Raw genomic sequence first — 26,745 nt, 5'->3', positions numbered from 1 at the left:
GCGCCGCGGACGGCCACCCCGGCACCTGCCCCACCCGGCCGCGCTGCGCCGCCGCGACGCTGGCCCGGAGCTTCCGCTGCGCCCAGGCCTGCGCGGGGCCCGGGTGTGTGGGCAGGTGGGCGCAGCCCGCTTCGGCTGCCCTCGGGGAGCGGCGACTCGGGGTGCGCGGGGCGGGGCGGGGCTCCCAGAGCGGGCCCCGCGCGCCCTCCTCCGTCTCGCCCAAGGCCCTGCAGTGAGCCGCGGGCGCGGGGGGCCCTGCGGGGTCGGGGCGGCGGAGGGCAGCCCGCCTGGGGCGCACGGGCGAGGCGGGCGGACGCTCAGGCCCTGGCGCTGGGGCGCGGGGAGGGCTCCCTCCGGAGGCGTCTCCTGGGCCGCCCCTGAGAAGCGGACGCGCGGCGGGACGGCGTGGACCCGAGCCCGGCCGGGCACCGCCCCCCCCGCGCCCCCCGCGCCCCCCGCGCCGCCCCTTCCACCTGCGCGGGGCCCGCGAACTCCCGGACCGGCCGGGGTAGGGGGGGGCGGGGCGCCCGGGGCGGGGCGGGGGGCGGGGCCAGGGCGCCGCCGTCCCGGGGCTGCGCGCCCGCCTGGCCGCGGGGCGGGGGCCATGGGGAACCGCAGCGCCGGGGACGCCGACGGGCTGCTGGCGGGGCGCGGGCCGGGCTCGGGGACCCCGGGGACCCCGGGCGCGGCGGCGGCGCTGGCGGGGGGCGTGCTGCTCATCGGCGCCGTGCTCGCGGGGAACGCGCTGGTGTGCGCGAGCGTGGCGGCCGAGCGCGCCCTGCAGACGCCCACCAACTACTTCATCGTGAGCCTGGCGGCCGCCGACCTACTCCTCGCCCTGCTCGTGCTGCCCCTGTTCGTCTACTCCGAGGTGAGCCCGCCCCGCGCCCGCCCCGCGCCCCACCCGCGCCCCCTCTCCTTGCCCTGTTCGGCGGCTCCTACCAACGACACGTCCTCGTCCTCCAAGCCGCGCGCTCAGAAACGGGCGACACCGCCAGTCGGGCCGCCCCCCTGCACCGGCGGGGGTTCCATTCCCCGGGGAGCCAGGTGGACGCGCAGACTCGGTCGAGCCACCCCCCGCCCCGGCTGTCCCGGGGGCACAGGGACACACATCACTGCACAAAGCACAGCCAAGCGTGAGCAGGAGCGCGCAGGCGGCCGGGCCCCCGGGAAGCCCACGCGACACGCACTGTGCCCACAGCAGGAGGGGCACGCGGCCCCAGGAGCCGGGGGCAGGGAGCAGGGCGCCCCCCGCGCCTCACAGTGGACCCCAAAGGACGGGGTGGCGTCCCACCCCCGCCGGGAGCCGGGCCCGAAGCCCTGGTGGGACCCCCGCCGCCGGCCCTGCTGCGCTGCTGCCCATTGGGCGGAAGAGCTGCTCAGGGCCGGGAGCGCGCTGGCCAGGCGCTGCGGGAGGGGCTCAGCGCCCTGGGGGGACGCGGCGAGGCGGGCGCCGCCGGGTCACTAGCAGGACAAGGACATGCAGGGCCTGCCCCTCCCCCGAGCCCCGCCGGACGTCACAGCGACGGCCCTTAAGCTCCTAATCGTCCCAAATCAGCGGCAGGGGATTTAGAGGGGGCGGTTGTCTGCTCGTTGCTCTTGGTGGGGGCGCTGGGCACGTGTGGGGCTATGCACCCCCTCACTCATTTATCCTCAGGGCGGTTTTGTGGGTGCTATGGTCACCCTCATTTTACAGATGAGGGCACAAAAGTGAGGACCCGTCGAGTCCGAGCGCAGGGACAGGGCTTAACCAGATAGGCTGACTCTCGCCACCCCGCGGGGGGCACGCGGCGGGGCTCAAGTCCCCGGGCAGGAGGACCGCAGCCCGTGGAGGGGGGGCCGCCTCCAGCACAGCATCACACTGGGGTCCTCCACCGCCTGCACCCCCGCTCCAGGGGCCCTCCCAGGGGGACGGAGGGGCTCTGCTCAGCGCGGTGGCAATGCGGCCAGGCGGGACCCCGGGCCCATTCCGGCCCCCCGGGAAGCTGGGCGTCAGAGCGCGGCCCGGGTCGCGGCGAGCGCTCCTGGGCTGGGGGGCGGCCGCCTGGTCTCGTGCGTGTCGTGCCCCCACCCCGGGCCCCTTGCGGCGCAGGTCCAGGGCGGCGTGTGGCTGTTCAGCCCCGGCCTCTGCGACGCGCTCATGGCGATGGACGTGATGCTGTGCACCGCCTCCATCTTCAACCTGTGCGCCATCAGCGTGGACAGGTGAGCCGCCCCGCGTCGGCCCCGCCCCCCGCCAGGCCCCGCCTCGCGACCCGCCCTCGCCCCGCCCCTCGCCAGGCCCCGCCCCGCGGCCCGCCGCCCTCACTGCGCCCCCGCAGGTTCATGGCGGTGGCCGTGCCGCTGAGTTACAACCGCCAGGGCGGGGGCGGCCGCCAGCTGCTGCTCATCGGCGCCACGTGGCTGCTGTCGGCGGCGGTGGCGGCGCCCGTGCTGTGCGGCCTCAACGACGCGCGCGGCCGCGACCCCGCCGTGTGCCGCCTGGAGGACCGCGACTACGTGGTCTACTCGTCCGTGTGCTCCTTCTTCCTGCCCTGCCCGCTCATGCTGCTGCTCTACTGGGCCACGTTCCGGGGCCTGCGGCGCTGGGAGGCCGCGCGTCGGGCCAAGCTGCACGGCCGGACACCGCGCAGACCCAGCGGCCCCGGCCCGCCGCCCCCCGACGGCAGCCCCGACGGCACCTCGGACGGCACCCCCAGCCCACCGCCCCCCGACGGCAGCCCCGACGGCACCCCCGGCCCGCCGCCCCCCGACGGCAGCCCCGACGGCACCTCGGACGGCACCCCCAGCCCACCGCCCCCCGACGGCAGCCCCGACGGCACCCCCGGCCCGCCGCCCCCCGACGGCAGCCCCGACGGCACCTCGGACGGCACCCCCGGCCCACCGCCCCCCGACGGCAGCCCCGACGGCACCCCCGGCCCGCCGCCCCCCGACGGCAGCCCTGATGACAACCCCCGCCCGCCGCCCCCTGACAGCAGCCCTGGCCCGCCGCCCCCCGAGGTCACCCCCGATGACACCCCCGACGCCACACCCCGCCCCCTGCCCCCCGCCGCCGACGCCGCCGCGCCCCCCCCCGCCGACCCTGCAGAGCCCCCGCGGCAGCCACGCAAGCGGAGACGCGCCAAGATCACCGGCCGGGAGCGCAAGGCTATGAGGGTGCTGCCCGTGGTGGTCGGTGGGTGCCTGCCCGGGCGGGGGCGGCGGGGGGGGGGTGGCCGCGGGACCCGCTCACCGCCCCGCCCCCCAGGCGCCTTCCTGCTGTGCTGGACGCCCTTCTTTGTGGTGCACATCACCCGGGCGCTGTGCCCCGCCTGCCCCGTGCCCCCGCGGCTGGTCAGCGCCGTCACCTGGCTGGGCTACGTCAACAGCGCCCTCAACCCGCTCATCTACACCGTGTTCAACGCCGAGTTCCGTGCCGTCTTCCGCAAGGCCCTTCGCCTCTGCTGCTGAGCGGGGCCCCCGCCCCCCGTCCCCCGCCCCCCACGCCCTCCGCAAGGCCTGGCCAGGCCTGGCCAGGCCTGGGGGGCAGTGTCTCGGCGCCGAGGGGGCGGCTCTGTGCGGCTGATTGAACCAGGTCCTTCCTCAACACCTGCTGGAAGGCTGGGCCTGGGGCGGCCTGGGAGTTCCTGGGGGAACCCAGACCCCCCTTGGGCCCCTCATCCTCCTGCGGAAGCCCAGGGAACAGACCCCGGGAGGCTGGTTCCTTCCCCAGGGTGAGGTGGGGGACTGCCCCAGGCCCTTCGGCCCTCCCACGGAGAAGCTTCCAGAAGCATGCTGGCCGTCCCTGAGAAGGCCAGGACTCAGCTGGAGGGGCTGCCCACAGGCTGGCTGGTGGTGACAGCCAGGACACACCGTGGCTTCCCCACGCCGGTGCTCCTCCCACAGTGGGGCGGGGACACCTGTCCGGTGGGCTCAAGGTAGTGTCCTGGCGCTGCCCCTTCCCTGGGAGGACAGGCTGCACCCGGCTCAGCGCAGCTCCCGCCAGCTTTCCTCTGGTCGTGTGGAAGGAGCAAGGACATGGGGCCGCGGGGCTGGGTGGGTCTATCCAGGCAGCCTCCCCCGGGGGGGAGGGGGCAGCAGGCTGCCCCTGGGTAGGAGGGGGCGGTGGCAGCCCCTTCAGCCGATCGCTGTCTGTGCTTCCAGGAGGTTCTCTCCTGAACACGAGCAATTGTGGGCCGAGGGGCCCCAGCTCATAACAGCGGCACTGCCTCCCCACCCCTGGAGGTGCTCAGGGCTCCGGGGGCACCCAGGGACCCTGGCTCTGGTGGCGACTGCAGCTCCTGGGACCTCGGTGCCCACCAAGCGTGAGGACAGTGGCTGCAGATGCCCTGGGTCCCCCGCAGGGACAGGCAGGAGCCCCAGACACCTGCCCGGAGCTGGGCCGCTGCTCCCTCCACGGGTACCTGGGGGCCGCTGCGGGAGGTGTGCCATCACCCCTGCCTGGCGGCCATGCCCACCTTCCAACCGCGGCTGGCCCGCCACTGGCACCTTGTCATCACCTGTACGCAGGGGGCAGGACTAATCGAGCCAGTGAGCGGCACGTGCCCAGGGGCTGAGCTGGGGACCCCGTCCCATCCCCACTGGCCCTGGAGGGGACTAGGTGCACAGCGCAGGGGTGGTCCGTGCAGAGCCATGAAGGCCTGGCCGACTGGGAGAGGCATCCACCCACCCAGCTCACTCAGCTGCCCCTGCGGAGGCCAAGGGTCACCCCAGCCTGCAGCTCCCTGGAGCTTGGGCCCGAAGACCCAGCGCCCCGAAAGGCCTGGCCTGTGCTGACCCATCCCCCGCACCGCGGCCGCGGGAGGTGCTGTCAGAAGCCACGGGCGGCCAGGGTGCCACAGGCCTGGAAAACACACAATTTAGAAAACTGTCCCCAGAACGTGCAGTCCTGAGGGCTCCATCCTTTTATTTCAAGTAGCTCCATGCTCTGCGCGGAGGCCGAGGCAGGGCTTGCGCTCATGACCCTGAGATGATGCCCTGGCTGAGCTGAGATCTGGACCCCCGCCCCCCGCCAGGGCCCCCAGCGCCAGGAGGAGCGCCAGTGCCCCCAGGGTGGGGACGGCCCGGCGGTCCATGTTTGGAGCATTTCCAGACGTGTGGGTCCCCCGCGGTCCTCTCCCTGCCGTCCCGACGCTCAGCGCACCGGGGACCCGGGGACCCGCCAAGAGCTGCGAGGTGCCCCCCTCCGGCTTGTTCCACCTGTGGGAACGGACCCCCAGGCGTGCGCTGAGGAGGGCGCCCCGCGGGGGGATGGTGAGTGCCCCATCGCCCGTCCTCAGCCCGGGCCCCACGCAGACTTCTCGGCCTTCAGCTCCGGGAGGTGGCGGCGGGCACAGGGCTCGGGTATGTGTTACACTTGGGAAAGGAAAACCCCGAGAAGCTGCGTGGTCCACAGAGCTGGGAGCGGGGGCTGGCCCAGGCCCTATGGGCACTCACACCCCCTTCCTACCACGCCCCGGGCCCCCTCAGCCCCTGCCGTGGCCGTGTCCCAGAGCCAAGGCTCCAGGGTTCTGCAGACTTGGAACTTTCTGGAAGTAGGAGTCCAGGGAGGGTGCCAGGCTGGGGGCGACCTCCGAGCATACGGCTCACAGAAACTTGAGGCCAGCGTGGAACCAAGCGACGTTGCAGAGGGTCCTGGCGGCTGCCGGCTTGCCCACCCACGGACGTGCGTCTCTTCACGGGGGTCTTGCCTTCTTCGCTCCGAGCCTTGGGAGAGCCAGGGAAACAGGGAGACGGCGGGTCAGGCGTTCCACAGCCACAAGGGCATTTCCAGAAACAGAAGCTTCCGGAACGTGGGGGACTGGTCCTCGGGCGCCAGTGCTGGTCAGCAGGGAGGCAGGTCCTGTTCCCAGGGCCCAAATGTGCCGGCCCCCGAGCGCCCTGGGGTCCAACCTGGTGCCGTTGCTTCAGGGATGGGACAGGAGCGGCCCACGCGCCTGGGGTGGTGCCCATGCCGAGCTCCCGCCTTGGCCACAGGGAGGACGCTCCGGCGGGCCCCACGCCTGGGGGCTGCGACCTCCAAACCGCAGGGTCAGGAGAACCCGACCCGAGGCCCTCCCAACCTGCTGGGCACCCAGGAAGCTGGTGCCGGAGTCACGGCAGCTTTATTGACAGACACGTTATGTACACGTGTGTCACAGCACACGACACACCGGGGTGAGACCAGATGCTCACGATCCAGGCGATAAAAAAGAGCACCGTGAGAAGGCGCCGAGGGCTGGGGCCTGCGTCCACCAGCCGCTGCCCCGGCCTCCCTCGGGCTTCCGGGCGGCGGGAGCTCATTGCCGACGGCGCAGTCACTGAAAGTCTGTTAACAACTTGACCAGCAAGTGTTTTCTTCTCCTTAACGTCCCCCGAGGTCCCTGACCTGCGGCAGCCCCGCGGCACTGTGGAGGGACCCGCAGCTCACACGGTGACCTTCTCCATCACGCTGTCTGTGACATGGACCTCGTCCGCCTGGACAGTGACGGCCGCCGACTGGCCGCACATGTGCTGGTGGTCCTTCCAGTCCTGAAAGGAAGAGCACACGGCGCGTTAGCGGGGGCCCCAGCGGCAGGGAGCGGGGAGTGGGGACAGGGGGGCCCGCAGCGCTCGGGCAGGCCACCCGGCCCCCTGCTCCCAGACACGCCCCAGAAGCGATCGTATGCGCGAAGACACGCGCAGCCGCGCTGGTGCACACAGAGCTGGATGCAGCCGCGGTCCACAGCCAGGTCCAGGCCGCCGCTTGCAGGAGGGTCAGGACGCGGCGGAGCGATGGGTGACGTCAGCTCCCGGCGAGGAGTCGCCCAGAGGCCCGAGGGGGCGGATGCTGCGATCGGAGCCGGGCCCAGGCTGTGGAGCCGCCTCAGCCCGACTGGGGCTCGGCGGGCAAACGAGGGCGTGCTAGTCGAATCAGACGTGACCCTGGATGGGAGGCTGGTGTGTGGTGAGGGAACGACAGGGCACAAACACAAACCCCGGGGCACAGAGGCACCCGGACGCCCACGGGGTGGCTCCCTGGATGGCGGACGGCGGCTGATTGTCTGTGACGCCCTGTTTTCCCAATTTCCTAGAAGTGTCCCCACTTTACAATAAAATGGCAACATCTGGGCAGCCCGGGTGGCCCAGTGGTTCAGCGCCGCCTTTGGCCCAGAGCATGACCCTGGAGACCCGGGATCGAGTCCCGTGTCAGGCTCCCTGCTTGGAGCCTGCTTCTCCCTCTACCTGTCTCTCTCTCATGAATAAATAAATAAAATCTTAAAAAAAAAAAAAAATAGCAACATCTGAATCATTATATCAGGAAAACAAAACTTTAACTTGAAATTACCTAAAAATACACCCCGTAAGTCTCCACTGTGTGCGAACTGCCGCAGGCGGGCTTCGGGGCCACGGCTCTCACACACGGCGTTGCCCGAAGTGGGGCATGGCAAACTCAACAGTGGGAACCAGACATTTTGAGAGAAAACAGGAGGCGGTTCTGAGCCCCAACACCCACAGCATGATCTCCATTAAAAACGCCCTGGGGGTCCCGGGGGGCTCAGTGGCGAGCGCCTGCCTTCGGCCCAGGGCATGACCTGGGGTCCCGGGATCGAGTCCTGCGTCGGGCTCCCCGCAGGGAGCCTGCTTCTCCCTCCGCCTGCGTCTCTCCTCTCTCTGTCTCTCGTGAATAAGTGAGTAAAATCTAAACCCCGTCCTGCCCTGCAGACGACACAACTGTGGAAGCAGATGAGTCACAGGCGGGGAGGAAACGTCCGCGAGGGATCCCATGAAGGACACGTGTCCAGGAGGACACAGGAGCCTCCATGCCCATGGGAGAAAAGATCCAACTCACACGTGGGCAAGGTGTTTGAACAGACATTTCTCTAAAACAGATGCACAACTGGCCTCCGGGCATGGGGAGGGTGCACCTGCCACGGGATCGAGGCACAACGGCTCCTAACGTGGCCAGGATGCTCGCTATCATGGGTCACCAGCGGGGTGTGCCCACCCGTGCGGGGCCGCAGCCAGGCGCAGGCGATGACAAAGCAGCTGGGAACTTTCTCAGTGAAGCCCAGCACAGACACAGACGCAGCAAGGCCGCACCGCGGGCCGGCACGCAGGACCACGAGCCCTCCCGGGAGGCGCCGCACCGTCAGGACCTCACCGTGCCCCGGCCGGCAGCTCACGAGCGAGGAAGCCAGAGGAGCGAAGCGGTGACACACACGCTGTGGGACGGATGAGCCGAGACCGCACAGCACGGGTCCTGTCACCGGCGCGCCCCTGGAAGGCAATCTAGAGTGGGGTCGCGGCTCCCGGCGGCTGGGGAGGGCCCGGGGTGCTTCGGGGGAGACGAGCGGATCGAAGGCGGAACCGCGGTATTTGCACAACTGCGGTGGACGTTTTGAAACATCAGCGAATGGTGCCCTGAGACGGGCGAGGGCTGCGGCATGGCCGTTACACCGCCTCAAAGACGACCGCCGTGCAGGACATGGTTAGGCTGTGGGGCGGGGGCCAACCCACGGCTGTCACACCCGTGCCCCCTTCCCAGGGGCACAGAGCACTGCAGGCGGCCCCGGGGCGACACCGTGAGCTCAGGCTCCCGTCTTCTCCAACCCCATCTAGTGCTCACTTTGGGTCCAATGTGAGAATTACGGTTTTTATTTATATCAATTTATGTAAATACGCCCAGAGCACGTCTTTATGGACACAGTTCGCAGCATCCACACCAGAAGGGAGTCTGACAGCCACAGGGAGCTGCAGGTGGAACCCGCCTGGGTCACGAAAGAACCAACCCACGGACCCTCCTGCGCGCTCGCGCTCAGGGAAGGTGCCGGGAACCAGCCTGGGCCCACCTCCCTCCTGCCCACGCTGCGTGGGCTCCCACGCCGCCCTGAGCACAGGCCGCTGCCCCAAGGTGCCCCTTCCTCAGTGCAAAATCCTCTGACACGTTGTCAGGGGACAGCAGACTTGGAGTCCTAGGTCCTAAACCTCTGGACGGACAGACAGCCGGACAGGCCAGCCAGCGACAGACGGGCCAGGGGCTATGGGCGCAGCTGGGAGGCAGGTCTGGCCCCATGACGCACCATGGGCCACCAAGGCGTTGGGTGCAGGATGCTGTCAGGCAACGTCCGGGGTGGCGCCAGGTCGTCGGGGCCCCGGGGGACGTGCCAACGCCCCGTCCTCCCCGCGGGGTGGCCCCAGGCACCCGCACCCACTGGACTCGCCAGGTGCCCATCACGCCCCCTCCCGTGCCCGGCACCTGCCGCACCCACGACAAACACTCGGCTGGGGAGCGAGGGCCTGGCGGGGATGGCGCCGTCAGCGGGCACAGGTGCACCTGGGAAACGTGGCAGGAGGGCGGCGGGCCTGCCAAGTGCCCCCAGCACAGCGCGCTACGGCTCCTTGTGGCTGCTCGCAGCTCCCCGTGCCTTGAATGCCTCTGACCTACAACCCCCACCGGAAATGCCAGTAAGCCTTGGAAACAGAGCCGCCTTCTGGGCCCCAGGCCCAAGCGCCCGGGGCTGGGAGGCGCGGGCGGGGGCAGCCTCGGGGCAGGACCCCCCCTCCGGGGCCTGGCCATAGTACCCACCACGGGGGCTTCTCTGGGGCTTGAGGTGAGTCCCCGGACGCCGGGCACGCAGGACGCAGTGGACAGGCCGCCGCGGGGGCAGGCAGGGGGCCTCCCGTGACAGCGAGGGGCGCAGGGACGAGAACCCACCTTGCGCTGGCAGAAGGTCGAGCAGTAGTTGACTTTGTGGCAGCCGGTGCACTCGCTCAGGGCCTCCCGGCCACAGTTGACACAGGACTGCTGGAAGAAGGACACAGGCTGGTCAGTGTCGCGGGGCCGCCCCCCGCCAGATGGCCAGCACCTGCCGCGCCCGCCCCGCTCCCCCTGCACCGGGGCCTCCTCCCGGCTCTGGGCGCCCAGTCCCGGTACCGCCGCCCGCGCCTGGGCAGCCGGAGCACATTTCTGGATGCTTGGAACCAGGCGCCACGTGTGCCCCAGCACGGCCAGTCTCTACGGTTCCTGGAAACATTTGTTTTGCTTCCTCTCCCTCGACTAACCGAGGATCCACGTGGTAGGTCACCCGCCCACACTTGAGGGCAGCGGCGTGGCCAAGGCAGTGCCGCGGGACTGCGGGCTCCCTTGCCCACCCTTGGGCCCGATGCTTCTCCGCTCGTGAAACCACCCCGCCGTGCACTTGCTCCCTTCCAGACACAAGCGTCACCTGGATTCCGGGGTGTCATGGAGCTTGCACCCGCCTCCGCCTCGTAGGACACAATACGGGGAGGAAAGAAGGGAAGGGCCACCCGTAACCTCGTACGAAACTGCCCCGGGGGAGTAGAGCGTCCCCGGACTGCACCGCACCTGAGTGGGGCCCTAGCAGAGGGGAGGCTCCGCAGGAAGGTGCCCGCGCACACCGCACACCCATGGCGCGCCCAGCGGGGTTGGGGGAGGCGGAGAGCCCCCGAACGGAACCAACACGTCGGGATGAAGCCAGAGCGGGGCTGTGCCTCCAGCACGCGTGCCTTCAGTCCCGCGGCCTGAAGGGGGAATTATCATTTAGCCAAAAACAATGCAGTGGTCGGCACTGGACGGAGCCACGGCGACATGGACCCGTCCCTTCAGCTACAGAGATGGACGGACAAGGACAGAAACACGGGGCAGTCTGCACACGCGAGGTGTCGCCGAGGGGCCCAGAAGCTACGACGCCCCCGCGGCCCCGGGACTTGGTTCCCCAGACTATCCTCCAGCGGAGGGACCAGGGCTCCTGGGTCTGCAGGGTCGTCCAGTGCCAGGAAGCGCCCGGAGGGGCGAGGCCGGAGCCCCCACCCAGAGCCCCCACCTGGCAAAGGCGCAAACACGTGAGCAAAATAAGGCACGCAGGCCTCAGGTCTAACGCAGAGGATAAAACACAGGCAAAGGAGCCCAGGCCAACACCAACAAACATGGGAAACAGCCTCTGATGCAGAATTCCAAAAATCCACCGAGATCCTGTACCCACCACGCGGTGCCCCAGGAGGGGACGGGATGGGACCCAGGTGCACCCCGGGCGGTACGGGCGCCGTGGCTCCATGTGCAAAGGGGAAAGTCACCTTTGGAGGAGAAACGCAAGGCCGGGACACATCCCCCAAATGCCTATGCTCAGCCTCTGGGGCCGGGCCCACTGGGGTCATGTCAGGTCATGAGGAGGGGCCCCGAGGGGACAGTGCCCTGGAGAAAACACACCAGAGAGCCCCCTGTGCCCCGATGAGGTGGGGGGGTCTGAGCCGGGAAGAGGCCCCTCCGGGACCCGCCCCGCACTCCCGCGGGCACCCTGCCTCCACCCCGGCCCTGCTGACCATCCGGGTGCAGGTGCTACATGGAGCCCTTACCCGTGAGCACGACCACCGCGCGGCTAGGCCGGGAGCAGCGGGGCTGCCCCAGGGCCGTGCCAGGGGCCTAGCACCCCCAGGCCTCCAGCCAGCCTCTGCTGGATGCTGCGCCCTTGACGGGAGGCATCTGCTCTTCTGCCCTGTTTAATCTCTGCTGAGCTAATCACGCACAAAAGCAAGCTACTCGTGATGAAAAATGCGAAATCCTGAATTGCCTCTGCTGGGCGGAATTTGATTTTTCTTGTAATTCCAAATAAACTGTCAAAGCAGGGAGTCTGGCCCACGGAGCCGAGGCAGGTTGAGCCACCGCCTCCTGACCCCTCCGGCCTTCCCAGGTCGTGTGTCCCCCGACCCCCCAACGCTCCTGGGGCTCCACCAGGGTCTTCCAGTCCAACAGGCGGCAGCATTGGCCTTTCCCACCCGGCTGGTGCTTGCCCACGGTCATCACCCCGTGGGACCACCTGCGATGGCGGCAGCCCGGGCAAGACCTGTGTCCACACCGGCCGAGGTCAAACACCTGCATGGCAAATCCTCAGCACAAAGTCCCTTGGCGCTCTCCCTGCGGCAGAGCCTGGACAGCCACGGCCCTGCCCGCCCCGCCGCGGCTCGAGTGAGGGCCTTCCCGCCCTCCTGTGCCCTTCCAGGCCGCACAACGTCCCCCAGAGCGCGCTCCCATGGGGTCTCGGGCAGGTGAGGGCTCTTTGTGTCACAGGAGCCCAGCGTCCGGGTGTGGCTGCCCCTGTGAGCAGAACTGGGGTCTGTGCGTGAGGTCTGCAGGCTATCTGCAGGCCAGAGCCCCGCGGCATCCCCACCCGGCCCCGGATCACGCACTGGTTCGCCATGACCTGCAGGAACGCGGCCCCTCTGTGGCTGCAGACAAAGCACAGACTTGCCTGGTTCCAAGTCCACAGGCACAGGACGCACACGGGGGTTGGCATGGGGGATGGGGAGGCCCAGGCGCGGCCCTCCCGTTAGGACACTTCATGTTCTTCCGCCCGATGTGATGGGAAGGATAAAGGGATTTTGTGTCGTGTTTCTTTCTTTAAAATATGCAAAATTATAAATAAAACCCAAAGCCCCGCCTTGGAGAGTGGCGACCTCACCAATCCAGCCCCGGGCAAGACACTGCCCCGTGTCATCAACGTCTCGCGATGGGAATTCAGCTTCTGGACCCTCTGAGTGTGACCTGGGAGCCACAGTGCTCGTGCTTGTGGGAGGCAAAACATGCAGCAGCCCCGCACCAAGCTCCCGCCAAGCTCTGTGCCCCCTGAAGGTTGCTGCGTCCCCCGGCACGGGGTAAACAACCTCCACTGTGTCTTCCTGTCTTTCACGTCCGTCCCATTTGTCACTGGAGAATTCTTACCAAGGAGAGAAAATGTGCCTACGTCACATACAAATTTTACTCTGAAAAAAAAATCCACAAAAATCACCAATGAAAAATCAAAAACTAGAAGAACGCTCTCCCCACTCATGTCCTCGCCAGGGTGGAGCTGCGACTCCTGTGTGACGAGTGCTGCCAGGAGCTGCGTCCTGGGCGGGGGGGGGGGGGGAGCAGCACGAGGAGCACAGGGTGTCCCCAACACTGGTCTCCGTGGGTCAAGCCCGGGTGGGATGCCGACCAGGCCACCAGCCGGGACGCCACAGCCCAGCGATTGTCCTGATAAGAGCATGAATAGCTGTTTCCAATCGATGCTTCTGTGCAGTTTGAATCAGCAAGACACTGATTCCTTCCGTTTTGTCCCCTAGACACCGTCCAGCCAGCTGTGCAGACGTTGCTCCTTCCCAGAAGAACACTGCTGGACAGATGGACGACCAGCTGTGGGGCCGGCTGCTGCGCTGTGCAAGGCCCGGGCCCCAGGACACGAGGGAGGACCACGCTGTCTTCACAGCTCACACGCCCTCCTCACCCTCTAAAATGATCCCCAGGCCCCTTGTGCCTGGGGAGAGGCACCCCAACCATCCGCGTTCGGCCCCTCAAGCAGGACCTACCGCCTTGGTAGGGGACCCGACGAACAACCATAACTTCTACTTCTTACAATCACATTCCCTTTATAAAACTGCTTTTTTTTTAAAAATTAAAGACAGTCCACACCCAGGGAGGCCTCTGAAATCAAGAGGCAGACGTTTCCCTGAGTGAATCCCCAGGCGCCCCTGAAACACTTTTTCTGAGGAAATGCAAATAACCAACTTAAATGTGGGCAGAGGTGTAGAGACAGCACCGCATAGACACGCGGGTGGTCATGCGCCGTGACAGCAGGTCCCCGAGGGCGTGCACAAGCACGGGCTGTGGCCTCACCACCCCCAGCGCCCCGGTCAGCACACGGCAACATGAGCAGCTGGAGCAGCAGAGAAACGGGGCTGTGCAAGGAGCTGTCCACGGTGAGGAACCAAGACCCCACGGCAACCCCGCTCTGCATTTCCCTAGCCCGTTGCCTCCACGGGTCTGCCTTGTGGACGGGAGGGTCTCCCGGGGAGCTAAGCCCTGGACACAGTGACCTGCCTGTAGGAGCGCCCCCCATGTGAGCCATCTGTCCCAGAGCGGCCCCCACGTCCCCCCTCCGCGGCTCCAGTGCCCCACACGGCCCCACGGCCCCTCCGCGGCTCCAGCGCCCCATGTCCCCTCCGCGGCTCCAGCGTCCCACGCGCCCCCACGTCCCCTCCGCGGCTCCAGCGCCCCACGCGCCCCCACGTCCCCCTCCGAGGCTCCAGCGCCCCACGCACCCCCACGTCCCCCTCTGCAACCCGAGGTCTGCTCCACCGCCCACGCGCTCCTTCCCAAGGAAGTCACTTGGCCAGTTTCCCCCCACGCGTCTGCCTCGCCACCCACCCAGGCGCTTCCCCATGTGGCCGTGGGTCCGCGGGGCGGCCTCCTGGCTCTGGGGAGCTGCCAGCGGGCCTGCCGCACCACCACCATCCCCCTCCGTGGGTGTAACCGCACCGCGGGAAAGCAAACGCTTTGCCCTGACCGCCAGACACAGACAGGGTCCCGCGGCAGCCAGAGACCGAGGCCGGGCCACGCGATGGGGCAGGGTCCTCAAGGTGCTGGGGCGGCCCGCGTGGGCCCAAGGGCCACAGGCGCAGCCCACGCACAGCGGCCTGTGCCCCGGAGACGCTGGGGAGGTCTGCACCTGCAGCTCCGCACCTGCCGCCAGGACCGGACTGCACCATCAGCACCACAGGGCCTCCGACGGAGCCGGGATTCGGTTGGAGACCAACGACACTAAGAAACCTAGAAAAGTCTCAAACGTTTGAGAACCTCGCAGTCGTTGTCTTTGGGTAAAAAGATCAAGGTTTTTTTCTGCTTTTCTCTTTTCTATAAAATTCATTGTCGATTATTAGTTTAGAATTGTAATTTTTTAAAAAATGTTTTACATTTATCTCTTTCAGGAAGAGAGCAGCACTTTGCTTGCTTGGAAAAGCAAAATTAGGAGATCATTAAAAAAATTCAGAACCAGGACGCCTCGGGGGTCTCAGTGGTTGAGCGGCTGCCTAAGCTCAGGTCAGGATCCTGGGAGCCTGCTTCTCTCTCTCTCTCTCTCTCTCTCTCTCTCTGTGTCTCTCATGAATAAATACATAGAATATTAAAAATAATACTAATAAAAAATTAAGAACTTGAAGAACTCTCCTTTCCTCTGATCTACAAAAAGAATAAACAAACAGAAATTTTTACATATAGATTTGATGGAAAAACCAATCTGAGTTTTGTTTAGAAACCAAGTCCACCTGGACTGTAAGGGGGAAAAGCTTCTGTTAAGAACGCAGCACAGGGGGGCGCCAGGGGCTCAGTCAGTGAAGCATCTGCCGTCAGCTCAGGTCATGACCCCAGAGTCTTGGGATCGAGTCCCACGTAGTAGGGCTCCCTGCTCAGGGCAGTCTGTCCCCCACCCCCCAGGCTCTCAGTCTAATACATAAACTCTTAAACAACAAACCCGCGTGGCCGGCGCACCCCAGCCTCCACCTCCACCCTTGCGCATTGCAGCTGGCTTGCAGACCATCTCCGGGGCCACGCTGAGCTACGCCAGGTTGGGGTCGGGCCCCTGCGGAGTGAAGACGCCATCAGCGACCTGAAGGCCACACGAAAAGCCAGCGGGGCTAAGACCCTCTCTGTGCTGCAGCGACAAGCTGCCGTGGGAAAGCGCCGTGTCCCGATGCTCCATGAACCCAGACGCCAGACTCGGGATCCTACTTCTGAAGAATGTGCTGGAAGCTGGAAGGGAAATACCCATGCCAGCGCCCCTGGGGCCGGGAAGACGCACATGTCCCACCAGACAGCCCGAAGACGCCTCTCCAAACTCAACAGAACCTGAGGCACGTCTTCACCAGCTGCTGGAAGTCTGAAAGGACACCCACGTCCGAGACAGGTGAGTGTCCAGCAACACGTGTGCACGGGCCGACCGGTTCCTACCTCCTTGCGCTCTGTATCCGCCTGGACTCGGGCCTGGGCCACGGCGGCTTCCCGGTACGAGCTGGCCTGCTTGGCCTGTTCAAACAGTGTCTTGAGCTGCTGCGCCGTACTCAGCAGGGAGTTGACCATCTCCTCCAGGTACAGCCAGCTCCGCTGCTCGGACATTTCCAGCCCATTCACCACGGCGGGGGACACGGCTTTGGTGGGGGTGGAGGGGGGGACCGCCAAGGCCGGCAGGGAGGTCAGCACTGTAATGGGGGGAAAAGCAAGATAAAACAAGAAATCAACACACTTTCTCCAGTGGAACTTCTCCTTAAGTGTTGAAAAGCGTGGAGGCGCCGTCGTGACTGCACGACACCCCCAAGACGTCCTGGAGGATGGGGAGACGGTCCTAGGGTCACAGCACCGCGAGCGCGAACTTTCGGACCAACCTATTTTGGGATGAGACGTTGGCAACGCAGCTTCTGGAAACGGCGCGATCTGACAGCTGTCCTGGTAGCCGGGGTAGTGGGGCTCCGGATGGCCGACCCTGCACGGGGGCTGCACACCTGCCTCTTGCACTGTCGGGGGCCAGAGGAACAAGACAGCCGGGTGACCCGACATCTCGGGCGTCTGCAGCTGCACCACCCACAGGGAGTCGGCCAAGAGGCTGGGGGGCATACAGGTCACCGTAGAGTCCCCACAGTCAGTCCCCTCCCCCACATCTCCACCTTCTGGCCGTGGTTCCTGGGGCTCGTGTGCACAACTGGCGGAGGGCAGCAGTGGGCAGACACCCACCGACCCGTACCCCGGGCCTGCCCAGCTGCGGGTGGTGCCGAGGACAACCCACCCGTGGCTCCCGCGAAGACGTCGCCCTGGGCTGGGCTCTCAGAGATGACGGCGGTAGCCTCCACTGTGGATGCCCGGTCAAAGGTCAGCGCGCCCGAGGTAGTGATCTGTCCTGAGGGGGTCACGGTGACTGGAAAAGCAGAAGCGCTTTTTACCACTGGGCTCGCCCAGGGCACACGCCCCAGGCGCCTCTGCAAGGACGGCCGGAGGCCAGTGACCTGTGGTGCCTTGCAGGGAGCTCGGGACGGGGGGGTGGGGGTGGGGGGGAATGGACGGCGGGCTCTCGGTGACCCCGCACTGCTGACCTGGCAACGGAGGCAGGAACTGCATCAGCAGAAAACAGAAAACATAACCCCCAGCACTTCTGCTGCTGCGTCACCTCGGGGACCTCCCCGAGTCCACTGCACCTGCAGGTGCTCCTGGCCCCCCAGTCCATCTACAGGTGCTCCCAGGACCGCCCTCCCACTCCACCTCACCTGCAGGTGCTCCCCAGGGCCCGCCCCCACTCCAACCCACCAGCAGATGCTCCCAGCCCCACCCCCGGCTCCGCCCCTCCTGCAGGTGCTCCGGGCCCCCCAACCCGACCCCGCCTACAAGTGCTCCCATCCCTCCGACTCCACCCCTCCTGCAGGTGCTCCTGGCCCTCCAACCCGACCCCGCCTACAAGTGTTCCCATCCCGACTCCGCCCCACCTGCAGGTGCTTCCGGGTCACCCTGAGTTCACACCCTCTGCAGGCACCTAGCACAGGTGCTCACTGCTGGCACGTTGCCTGAGAGACTGCCCTGCCCCATCTGTAAATCCCTGTGGCCCATTCTGCGGTTCAGCCAGGCTTTCTGTCTGTCCTCCCGTGTGCGAGACAACACTGTGGGCCACACACGGGCAGGCACATGCCTAAGGCTGTGAAGACCAAGACCCCAGAACCTTCACTGAGAGGGTGGTCCCACGACGCCCCTATCAAGCAGGCGCCGCTCTGGTTTGTGTCACGAAGAAATACATGCGGGGCACACGTGAAGGAGTCTACGGAGATGAGGGAGCCCCCCGAGGGGCACCCAGAGGGTATCCCCTGCTCTGAACAGTGAGCCCCAGGGATCGGAGGGTCAGAGGGGCCGTGGCTGCACCTTGCTCAAACTCACAGGCAGTGGCAGCCGTGGCGGGAAGCAGCGTGATGTTCTTGGGGGGCTCCTTCTTCACGGGGGTTGTGGGCAGCTCGTTCTCCTTCTTGCGCCTTTTGTAGGGGACAAAGAGCCTGACCGGACCACTCTGCGGGGAGAGGCACAGTGAGCAGGGAGGATGAGCTGCCCCACGCCATCTCCTGCCTGCACCAGGGGCAGCGCAGGGCTCATCGAGGGAAGCTGCAAAGACCAGCCTCTCTCAGGCCCTAAATTCCTTAAAATGACAGAAAGAACACTTTTTAAAAGAATACATGAACAACGCTGTTTGAAAGCAAGAAAAAGCCTCATCAACATATGGAATGTTTAGGAACCGCTAGAAGACAAAACAAAGAGGGACCGCTCCAGGAGAAAGAAGAGCCTGAAACGAGAGAACATTCCGGCAGGAAGGAGGGGGCACTGTGGTCCCAGGTCCCTAAGTTCAGGGGAAACCTCAGCCCACCAGCAAGCACAGACCGGCCGGTGATCGTTGGGGGGTCCACGGGGGCAGGGGGGTGCTGGGAACGACGGCTGGAGCATCTCGCTGGACGTTACTACACTGGGGGCGTGAGACCCATGGGAACCGCGGGGACCTCACTGCTGTGGGCCCTTCCACACAATTTTTCACTCAGGTCTTCTATTTTTCAATTCTAGAATTTCCACTTAGTTCTTTTTTGTAATTCCTATCCTGTTGTGGATGTTCTCCAACTGCGGAGACGCTCCTGCGGGGCACCGAGCGAGGGAGGCGGGACCCCCCTGGCTGGATCCGCAGTGGGGAGGGTCGTGGGGGCCCTGATCCGAGGGGTCTCCGGTTGGCTCCCTCTGCCGTGGGACGCTCAGCACGGCGCCTGCTGCCAGCGGGCCTCGCCCGGGATGTCCAGCCTCAGAGCCAGGAGAAAACTCGTTTCCGAGGTCGAAGACCCCGCCCTGTCGGTGGGGCCCTGCGGCGGCCGCCTGAGCAGACACCTTCCGTGGTTCTTCAGACGGGTTCCCTCAGTTCTGTGAACGCAGACGGACGGGGCCGGGAGGCCTTATGCCCAGCAACGTCTGAGCCGTGTCTGCCACTGCTTTTCTTCTGCGTGCCTTGCGCTTTCTGTTTCTTTGCGTCTGACGTGTTCTAGCAACATGGAGATGCACGTCCACCAGCGTGGCTGCAGAGCCGGGGCAGCCCCCATGACTGTCAGGGCAGCGGTTCTGGGCAGGGCCTCCCCAGCGTGGACCTCCCCCCGGGAGCCTGGGGGATGCTCGGAGGCCGCACGCCTGCCCTACCGCTCCTGGTGGAGCCTGGCCCCGAGAGGCAGGTGCAGGAAGGCAGTGCGCTCTTGTTCACACCCGCGACAGCTTGGCCGGGGCTGGCGGGGGGACGCTGCTGTCACGCTGAGCTGCAGGGAGGCCGGAGCGCAGGTGCACGGGCTCCTTACTGCCGCCCTCGCGGGGAAGAACGGAGGCATTCGAGTCACCAAGTTCTAGTTCACGGATCGTGCCTGTGGTTTCACATCTGGGAAATCCGAGGCCATGAAGTTCTCCCGTTTTCTTCCAAAACCGCTAGTTTTCTGTTTCGGATAAATCTGAATCTGTGGCCCATTTTACAGTCGTCTGTGTATACAGCGGGTGTCTAGGCCCCGGGCCATCTGGTTGTGTCAGCAGCTGGTGTGCGAGTGCATGCGGGCCTCTTGCTCCACGGACACATCTTCACGACGACAGCAGCGGACAGGGCTTAACCGGCGTGCGCTGGGACTCCTCCAATTTGTCATTTTCTCAAAGTTACTTTGGCTGTCCTATTTCCTTTAACTTTTCATATAAATTTTAAAGTTAGCTTGTTTAAAGCTCCAAAGAACCCCGTGGGAAGAACCGGCGGCTCCGCGCTGCCCACCACCCCGCAGGCTTCTCTGATCCCCCCCCCACGGCACCTTCTAGGGTTTTCATACTCGGAGTCGGTACACGTTCTGTTAGACTGACACGTATTTCAGCGTCTTGGAGTAGCTGCAAATCACTCTACCAAGTATCCTCAACCTCAACACGGAACAAGTTCCTTCTTATGGCGCGTCTCTCCCTACGAGATCCCCAAGAATCTCACGACCAGCTTCTCCAGGTGAACTTTAAAGTCATTTAATTTTCATAGAAATATCCCATCGTCGATGCCATTAGATTCACGTTTAGTCCTTACACCAACTAGACAATTTTAGAATGTTTCATTTTTCCACCCAAGAATATGACGTCTCTCCAATTGAACGTTCTTTCTTATCTTCTAATGATTAACCAGAGGAGTATTCAAAATAAAATCAGGAAACTCATTAAGCAGCTTTTAAAATTTGAATATGTTTTAAAACAGAATTCAACACTAAGAAAGGCTGAAACAAGACTGGGATATTCATACGTTACAGACCAGTATCACGGTTTTGAAAACAACACAGCAGCACATGTGAAAATCGATGAAAAATAGTTACTCTTTTCAAGACTAACTCCTTGAGAAAGATCTAGGAAAAAGAAGTATTTCAAAGAACATTAAAAGCCTTATAAATAACTTCAACGTGGTATTAAGAAGTAACATTTAAAAACATAGATTATGAAAAAGCATGTATATGCTTCTCACAACCATAAAAAGAAAGCGTGGGATCCCTGGGTGGCGCAGCGGTTTGGCGCCTGCCTTTGGCCCAGGGCGCGATCCTGGAGACCCGGGATCGAGTCCCACGTCAGGCTCCCGGTGCATGGAGCCTGCTTCTCCCTCTGCCTGTGTCTCTGCGCCTCTCTCTCTCTCTCTGTGTGTGTAACTATCATAAATAAATAAAAATTAAAAAAAAATAAAATAAAAAAAAAAAAAAAAAAAAAGAAAGCGTGTGTCTGGTCTTGGGGTTATGATGGTGATGTCGCAGGAGCTTTCTGTGTTCAGACAAGCCCCGTCCGCGTGCTCCGGCCACCTTGCGGGGCCAGCCTCGCACACCCCCGAGGGCCCCAGAGGAATGTCGGAAAGCCAGAATTTGAGTGAGAATCTGAGCTATGCTGTGGGGCACCAGGGACACGGGGACGCGTGCACAGCAGCAGGAGCAGGACGGGGCGGGGCGGGGGGCTGAGGGTCGAAGTGCCTGCGAGCAGACAGCTGCTGAGCGAGCCTGACGACCGGTCACCTCCTGGTGACTCACCAAGGTCATGTCGTCACAGCATGCGGCACAGGTGCAAGAGGCAGCATGAGGGTTTAGGATCCCGTCCTGAAAGTCAAAGAGTCCCGCGGTAGGTAGGGAGTCGGCCTCCCATGTGAGCCATCCACGCTAGGGGACAACTAGCTCTGCCACCTGTGAGGTGAGACCCTGTCCCTCCCAGACACTCCATCCCCACACCTCTGTTTGGCACGAGGCCGTTACTGGGGGCACGGAGAGATTCTACGGGCGTGACCTCTTGAGTAACCCCCAAAGCACTAAGCTGGAAACAGCAGTTAGAAGCCCTCTCCTCCTGGGATGTGTAAACCGAGGCAGAGGGAAGTCGGGCTCTCGGAGGGCACAGGCACCTTAACCGGAGCTCCCGTGTTGCCTCGTGCGCTCCTGGACCACCGCCCTCGGGCGGAGGCGGGTGCCCGGCCCAGGGCCCCAGGGTCAGGGGGCAGAGGACCCACGGCCCACGCCTGGGGAGACACTCCTGTGGCGACGGGAGCCCTGCGCTGAGACACGGGAGGGTGGCCCGCACACCTGAATGAGGCACTGCAGCGGCCTGCCCGCATAGCGGATGCTCCTTTTCCAGTCTTTGCTGCTGGCTCGTCCTGCCATGGCTTCGAACTCCGTGGGGCTGTACCAGTTCTCGCCCTGCTTGATGCACCGGCCCCGGCCTCCTGAAACGACACGCGGGACCAGCACAGTGGACGCGGGCTGCCCCTCGCACCCGGCTCCCCGTGGATGCCCACCGACGCCAGGGCCCAGCCTGGGCCCGCGTGCGTTCCCTGTCCCGTGGACAGCATCTGGACAGGCTCCGTCCCCGCGTGGCGTCCCCGGCACCGCAGCCCCATGCAGCCGTGTCATGCGGACCTGGGGACGACCGTCCCCTCCCGGACTGGGGCTGGGAACTCGGGCCGTGCCGGCGCCCCGCCTCTCCCCTGCTCCTGACCTCCGCGGGTCAGCACTGCCCCTGCAGCCGGCCCCGCCTCACCTGAGCCCAGCCTGCTCTTGAACAGGGTCCCGCTGATGTTGCGGCAGCGCACGGGCAGCTCGCTGTCATACACCGACGGGTCCCAGTTATACTTGGTCCCGCCTCTGTCCTGGCCGGGAGCTGCAGGACTCGCAGGGCACTGAGGGCCTTGGGCAGAGGCAGCGCGGTGAGACTCGGGGCGCCAGGCACGCCCCCAGCCCCCGGGAGGGAACCACCACCCCTCGGACTCTCAGCGGTTCTCCGCGGCCGCCCCCTCCGGCTCTGGGCGGCTCTTTGTCAGCCCAGAAAATCCCACTCTCTCTACTCCATGTTTACACTCCAAATACCCACATAAGTAAGTCAGGGGGCGGGGGGGGGGAATGCTCAGTGAGTGAAGCCCCTGCCTGAGGCTCAGGTCACGATCCCGGGGTCCTGGGCTCGACCCACGTCGGGCTCCCTGCTCCGTGGGGACTCTGCTGCTCCCCGTGCCTCTGCCCCCGCCCCAAATAAAATCTTTAAAAGAAATAACTGAGGGAGTCAGCTGCCCCCCAGTGCGGCCGACAGGCGCCCGGCAAGCCCAGGGCAGGAGGGCGCACCTGGGGTGAGAGGAGCGGCCGGCCCCTTCAGCCCCGACGTCTCCACGATGCTCCCATCCGTGTGCACCACAATCAGCGTGGCCTTCTCGGTGTTTAGGCTGTCCCCGATCTGCAGTGCCGTCCTGCCAGACTGGAGGAAGGGGCGTTCCCTGAGCCGTGTCACAGCGGCGCAGAGCCTGCTGCTGGGTGCAGCGGGATGCGGTCCTCACTAAGTAAACACCCCGGCAAGGGGACCCCCCGGCCTCTCCTAAACACAGAGCCGAGAACAGGACACACGAGGCTACGCCGGGGTGGCCCTGAGCAAACGCTCTCGACTGCAGGCCAAGGGCAAGGAACAAAGCCGTCCCCCGAACACCCTGGAACCAGGAAGTACGCTCACGTCTACTGGGGCAGCTCCTGCCAGGTCACAGGCCTCGAGGGAGGGCACAGAGAAGTCACAGCTGGGGTCTGGGGCAGGACTCCCTTCTGGCACCTGTGCCCCGCGCACAGCTCTGCCCGGTCCACCAGGCACCAGGGCCTCCCGCGCCATGCGGTCCCCCAGCCATGCTGCCACGGGGACAGTGCCCACCTCCTCCGTGCCCGCCTGGCCTGGCCCTTCAAGCTGCGCTGCTCCCCGGGTGAGCCACACCCCTCTGGTCCCTGCTGGAGCGGAGACCACCCGCCGTCCCCAGGCACACGCCTCACGGGCCTCTGGCAAACACTCGAGGCTTTGCCCAGACAGCCCTGGGACAGGCGACACTCCGAGCCATTGGTTCAAACCCAGCATTCTGGGGTGCTCTGATGCTTTCGTGCTGAGAACAGAGCCGACGAGGGCAAACTGAAAAGACCTTTCTTACACCTGAAAATCCAATCAGGGGAAGTGAGCACGTGCTCATCGTGGAGTCGAGGGACCCCCCGGCCCCCGAGCACACGCACACCTGCACACGCACCCAGGGCCTGGGCCCCTACACCTGGAGGGTCAACACCCCAGTAAGGACGTCAACACAGCTCGTGTCTGAATCACCGAAGACACGCAACCCTCTACCAGGAAAAGGTAATGCTGTGTGTTCGTTTATGAGTCACGAAACACTCTCCTTGTTAAGGCCTAGGAGGATACACAGACCCGTGAGACCCAGCTCCTCATCTGGATCAGACTAAGTCTGCGGGTCTCCCGACCGCACCCAGGAGGCACCGTCGCTCCCTGACCCTCTGGCTCCAGACTCTTCTAGGACAGAGGATAAACCAGAATCTGCGAGAAAGTATCACCTGGCTATCAGCTCGTATGCGTTCTGACGCCCTAGGAAATAAAGCAAGTCTCTTAAATCTGTAGTCTGCTGTCGTAAGAGGGTGAGTTTCCTGTTTGTTCCCATGCCAACGACAGTAATTTTGCTTCCAGGGATACAGCATCCCAGGTGTGCGATCAAGGCCATAAATAGACCCTAACTAGTGGTCCTGGCAAGGCTGCAGGGGGGTCCCCTGTGTGCGGTCATCTGGCAGGGACAGGAGACACGAGCATGGCCTGAGGGCAGAGCAGCAGCCCTCCCAGCGCCAGGGAACCCAGGGCGGGCCTCTGGGTGAGCCCAGGCTCGGGCAGACCTCTGGGGTCGGGGGAAGAGTGTCGGCGGGGTGGCTTACCAGAACGTGTCCCGAGAGGGAGGCGGCGTTCGCCACGGACGTGGTGAAGACATTGTCTGCGGAGGCACCCACGTTGGCCACGGTCACAGTGGTCACCTCTGCAACACAGGAGCCTGACTCGGCGCATGCTCAGAGCCAGAGGCCTGCCCTGGGCCCCAGAACAGCATCTCTCAATCAGGTACCTGAACTGCCAACAAGGGACTCTCACTGAGCACTTCCCAGCCACAGCCTAGGTGACCTGGGTCCTCACCCCCACCCCCGCCAGGCCCCATCAAGACAGCAGCAGGCCTGGCCAGACCGCCCCCGGGCTTCTCGCACCCTTTTAGGAGGAAACCATACAGCAAGGCTGCACACCCTGTGATCGTCCTGCGAGCAGACACCCGCGGTGCCAGCGACACACAGTCCCCCCTTTACTGGCTGCCCCTCCAGGTCGGCACAGGGCAAGGCAGGTCCCCGTCCTCCCTCACCGCCCCCCTCCTGCTTTCCTTCCGGGCCCGTTCCGGGCTGGGCTGCGGGCCCCCTGGACCACCCAGCACTCTAGCACAGCCAGTGCCTGGGCAGCCTCGGGCATGTGGGGGGTGCTCAGCACCTACCAGCCTGTCCCACGAGGCCAGCGCCCACCAAACTGCACTGAGACACCTGTGGCCCGTCCGCATCCTCCACCAGACCACGTGCCGTGTCCCCGGCCGAGGAGAGCCCTGTCTGAGCACACTCCACTGGGCCCAGCAGCTGCGTGCCTGGAGGCGGTGGCCTCAGACGGGCAGCAGGTCCCCAAGTTACTTCCCCCGGGAAACTACCTGACCTCGGAACGTCCCACAGGAAAGCTGTACTGCTTTCACACGTGCAAAAACACAGCGATGCAATTTCCAGGAAAAACACATTTCTCCGAGGCCATGAGGAATAGTAACCCATTCCTTTTCTGCATCCAAAACAACATGCAAAAAAGCACAAAAACCTGAAGAAACACTTCATGGTCCATAAAATCCCGACATTAAACCAGTTTAGCTACGAGAACCAAAGGCTCCAGCAGCCACAAAGCCTTCTTCCCCGTCCTGCGAGGACGCCAAGCAGCCCACCACAGACGGGCGGCTCGGGGGCCAGCAGGACCTGGCCGGGTGCCCAGGACACCAGGACCCAGGGCGGCTCGGGGGCCAGCAGGACCTGGCCGGGTGCCCAGGACACCAGGACCCAGGAGGCCGCTGTCCGTCCCAGACCTGGAGGCTCCTTGGGGGAGAGTGACAACACGACACTCTGCCAGGGTGCCTGCACACTCCTGGAGTCCTGGAGGGCTGCCGGGGAGCTCCCAGTTGGGGAGGGCACAACCCTGGGAAAGTCTCTACAGCTGTGGGTTGGCAGTGTGGGGAGGCTCTACTTCTAAAGGGGGTGCTCTGAGGCTCCCTGGGTCACGACACTTGGCAATGTTCTTTGTGACGAGACACAAAACCACAGGCCGGCTTTTCCCTGGGAAAGCAACTGGCCAGGAACACCTTAGTGCGGAGGGAAGATCCATAAACGAAACGGGGTGGGGGAGGCAGGGACAGACCAGCAGGGCAATCTGAGGAGACAACCCCACGTGCTGGCCTCTGCTCCCAAAGGCCACAGGGCCTCCCAAGCTGGGTGAGCACTGTCCTGCTCCCCAGCTCTCAGGTCACCCCTGAACTGGCCCTTAGCATTCCAGGTGACCAGGCAGAGCCACCCGCAGGCCCCTCCAGGCCAGCATCCACATTTGATCCCCACTCCCCTAATCCCCCAGCCCCCAGTATCACCAGTGCCAGGGAGACGCAGAGAAAATGGAGCAAGGGACAGGTGCTGAGAAGGTTCTGGAAGGAGCGCAGAGTGCTTCACAAGAGGGAGTGAGCCTGGCACAAGGTAAGGAGGTCGGGGAAGAAGTGTGCAGGCTGGGCAGGGCCAGGCTGGTGACACCATACAGGCGTGCAGGAACGTCAGGGCAATGAAGTAGGTGTGAGGCATGCGGGGGGGGGGGGGGGGGGGGGGGGGCGGCATGTGCTGGGGGAGCAGAGGCAGGTTGGTCGCTGGAGCACGGATAGGGCTGGTGTGTGGGAGGCAGCGCGTGCAGGACAGGTGCGCACGGGGGCACGGGCCAGATGCGCACGGATGCATGGGCCAAGTGGGCAGGTGCGCACGGATGCACGGGCCAGGTATGCAGGTGTGCACGGGTGCACGGGCCAGGTGGGCAGGTGCGCGGGAACCGCGGGCGGGCGGCACTTGCCTGCGAAGGCTGCGGCCGCGGCGGCCTCGTCGGGGCCGGGCAGGGCCTCGGCGCCCATGTCCATGTGCCCGGGCTCGGCGGCCATCACCGCCACGGCCGTCACCCGCCGCGTCTCGCGCTCTGCCTCGGAGTCTCCGTCCTCCTCCGAGTCCTCGTCCCTGCTGAGCACCGGCTCCTCCGCCTCGCCTCCCGCCGCGGCCGCGGCCGCCGCCGCCACAGCGGCCGCGGCCGCCACCGCCGCCGCCTCGGCCAGGCCCAGCTGCTTGGCGGCCGAGTCCGAGTCCTCCATCCGGACTCCGCCGAGCCCGCCCGAAGGCGCCAGCCGGGGCCGCCCGAAGGCCGGGACCGAGCCCGAAGCGCGCAGCGCGAGCAGGGCCGCCCGAGCCGCGCCGAGCCGCGCCGAGCCGAGCCGAGCCGCGTCGCGCCGAGCCGAGCCGAGCCGAGCCGAGCCGAGGCCGCCCGAAGCTTCAAGCCGA

The 26,745-nt window shown here is 65.1% G+C and overlaps 2 protein-coding genes across 8 annotated transcripts; one reads left to right on the top strand and one right to left on the bottom strand.

Moving 5' to 3' along the window:
- Positions 1-604: 604 nt before the first annotated feature.
- DRD4 (dopamine receptor D4) lies at positions 605-6,104 on the top strand. The gene is made up of 5 exons (XM_072791216.1): positions 605-871; positions 2,093-2,205; positions 2,322-2,773; positions 2,897-3,175; positions 3,248-6,104. The coding sequence occupies exons 1-5, from the start codon at positions 605-607 to the stop codon at positions 3,448-3,450; spliced, it is 1,314 nt and encodes a 437-aa protein (XP_072647317.1). The 3' UTR covers positions 3,451-6,104.
- DEAF1 (DEAF1 transcription factor) lies at positions 4,859-26,573 on the bottom strand. 7 transcript variants are annotated; one of them, XM_072791213.1, is made up of 12 exons: positions 26,270-26,573; positions 24,040-24,137; positions 22,426-22,555; positions 21,851-21,997; positions 21,397-21,536; positions 20,857-20,922; positions 17,687-17,828; positions 16,527-16,697; positions 16,171-16,299; positions 15,740-15,987; positions 9,677-9,766; positions 4,859-6,510 (listed from the first exon to the last, which is right to left on the bottom strand). In XM_072791213.1, exons 1-12 carry the CDS (start codon positions 26,556-26,558, stop codon positions 6,406-6,408), a joined length of 1,755 nt encoding a protein of 584 aa, XP_072647314.1. In that variant the 5' UTR covers positions 26,559-26,573; the 3' UTR covers positions 4,859-6,405. The 7 variants fall into 7 exon arrangements, with proteins under 7 accessions (XP_072647314.1, XP_072647315.1, XP_072647316.1 ...); XM_072791214.1 differs by having other exon boundaries at positions 9,677-9,763; XM_072791215.1 differs by having other exon boundaries at positions 16,569-16,697; positions 17,702-17,828.
- Between the last annotated feature and the right edge of the window lie 172 nt (positions 26,574-26,745).

This window comes from Canis lupus, chromosome 21 (assembly GCF_048164855.1).
Source record: "Canis lupus baileyi chromosome 21, mCanLup2.hap1, whole genome shotgun sequence".
NCBI classification, from domain to species: domain Eukaryota; kingdom Metazoa; phylum Chordata; class Mammalia; order Carnivora; family Canidae; genus Canis; species Canis lupus.
Note: the sequence above shows the minus strand (reverse complement) of the source record. Positions and strands in the feature narration are given on the sequence as shown.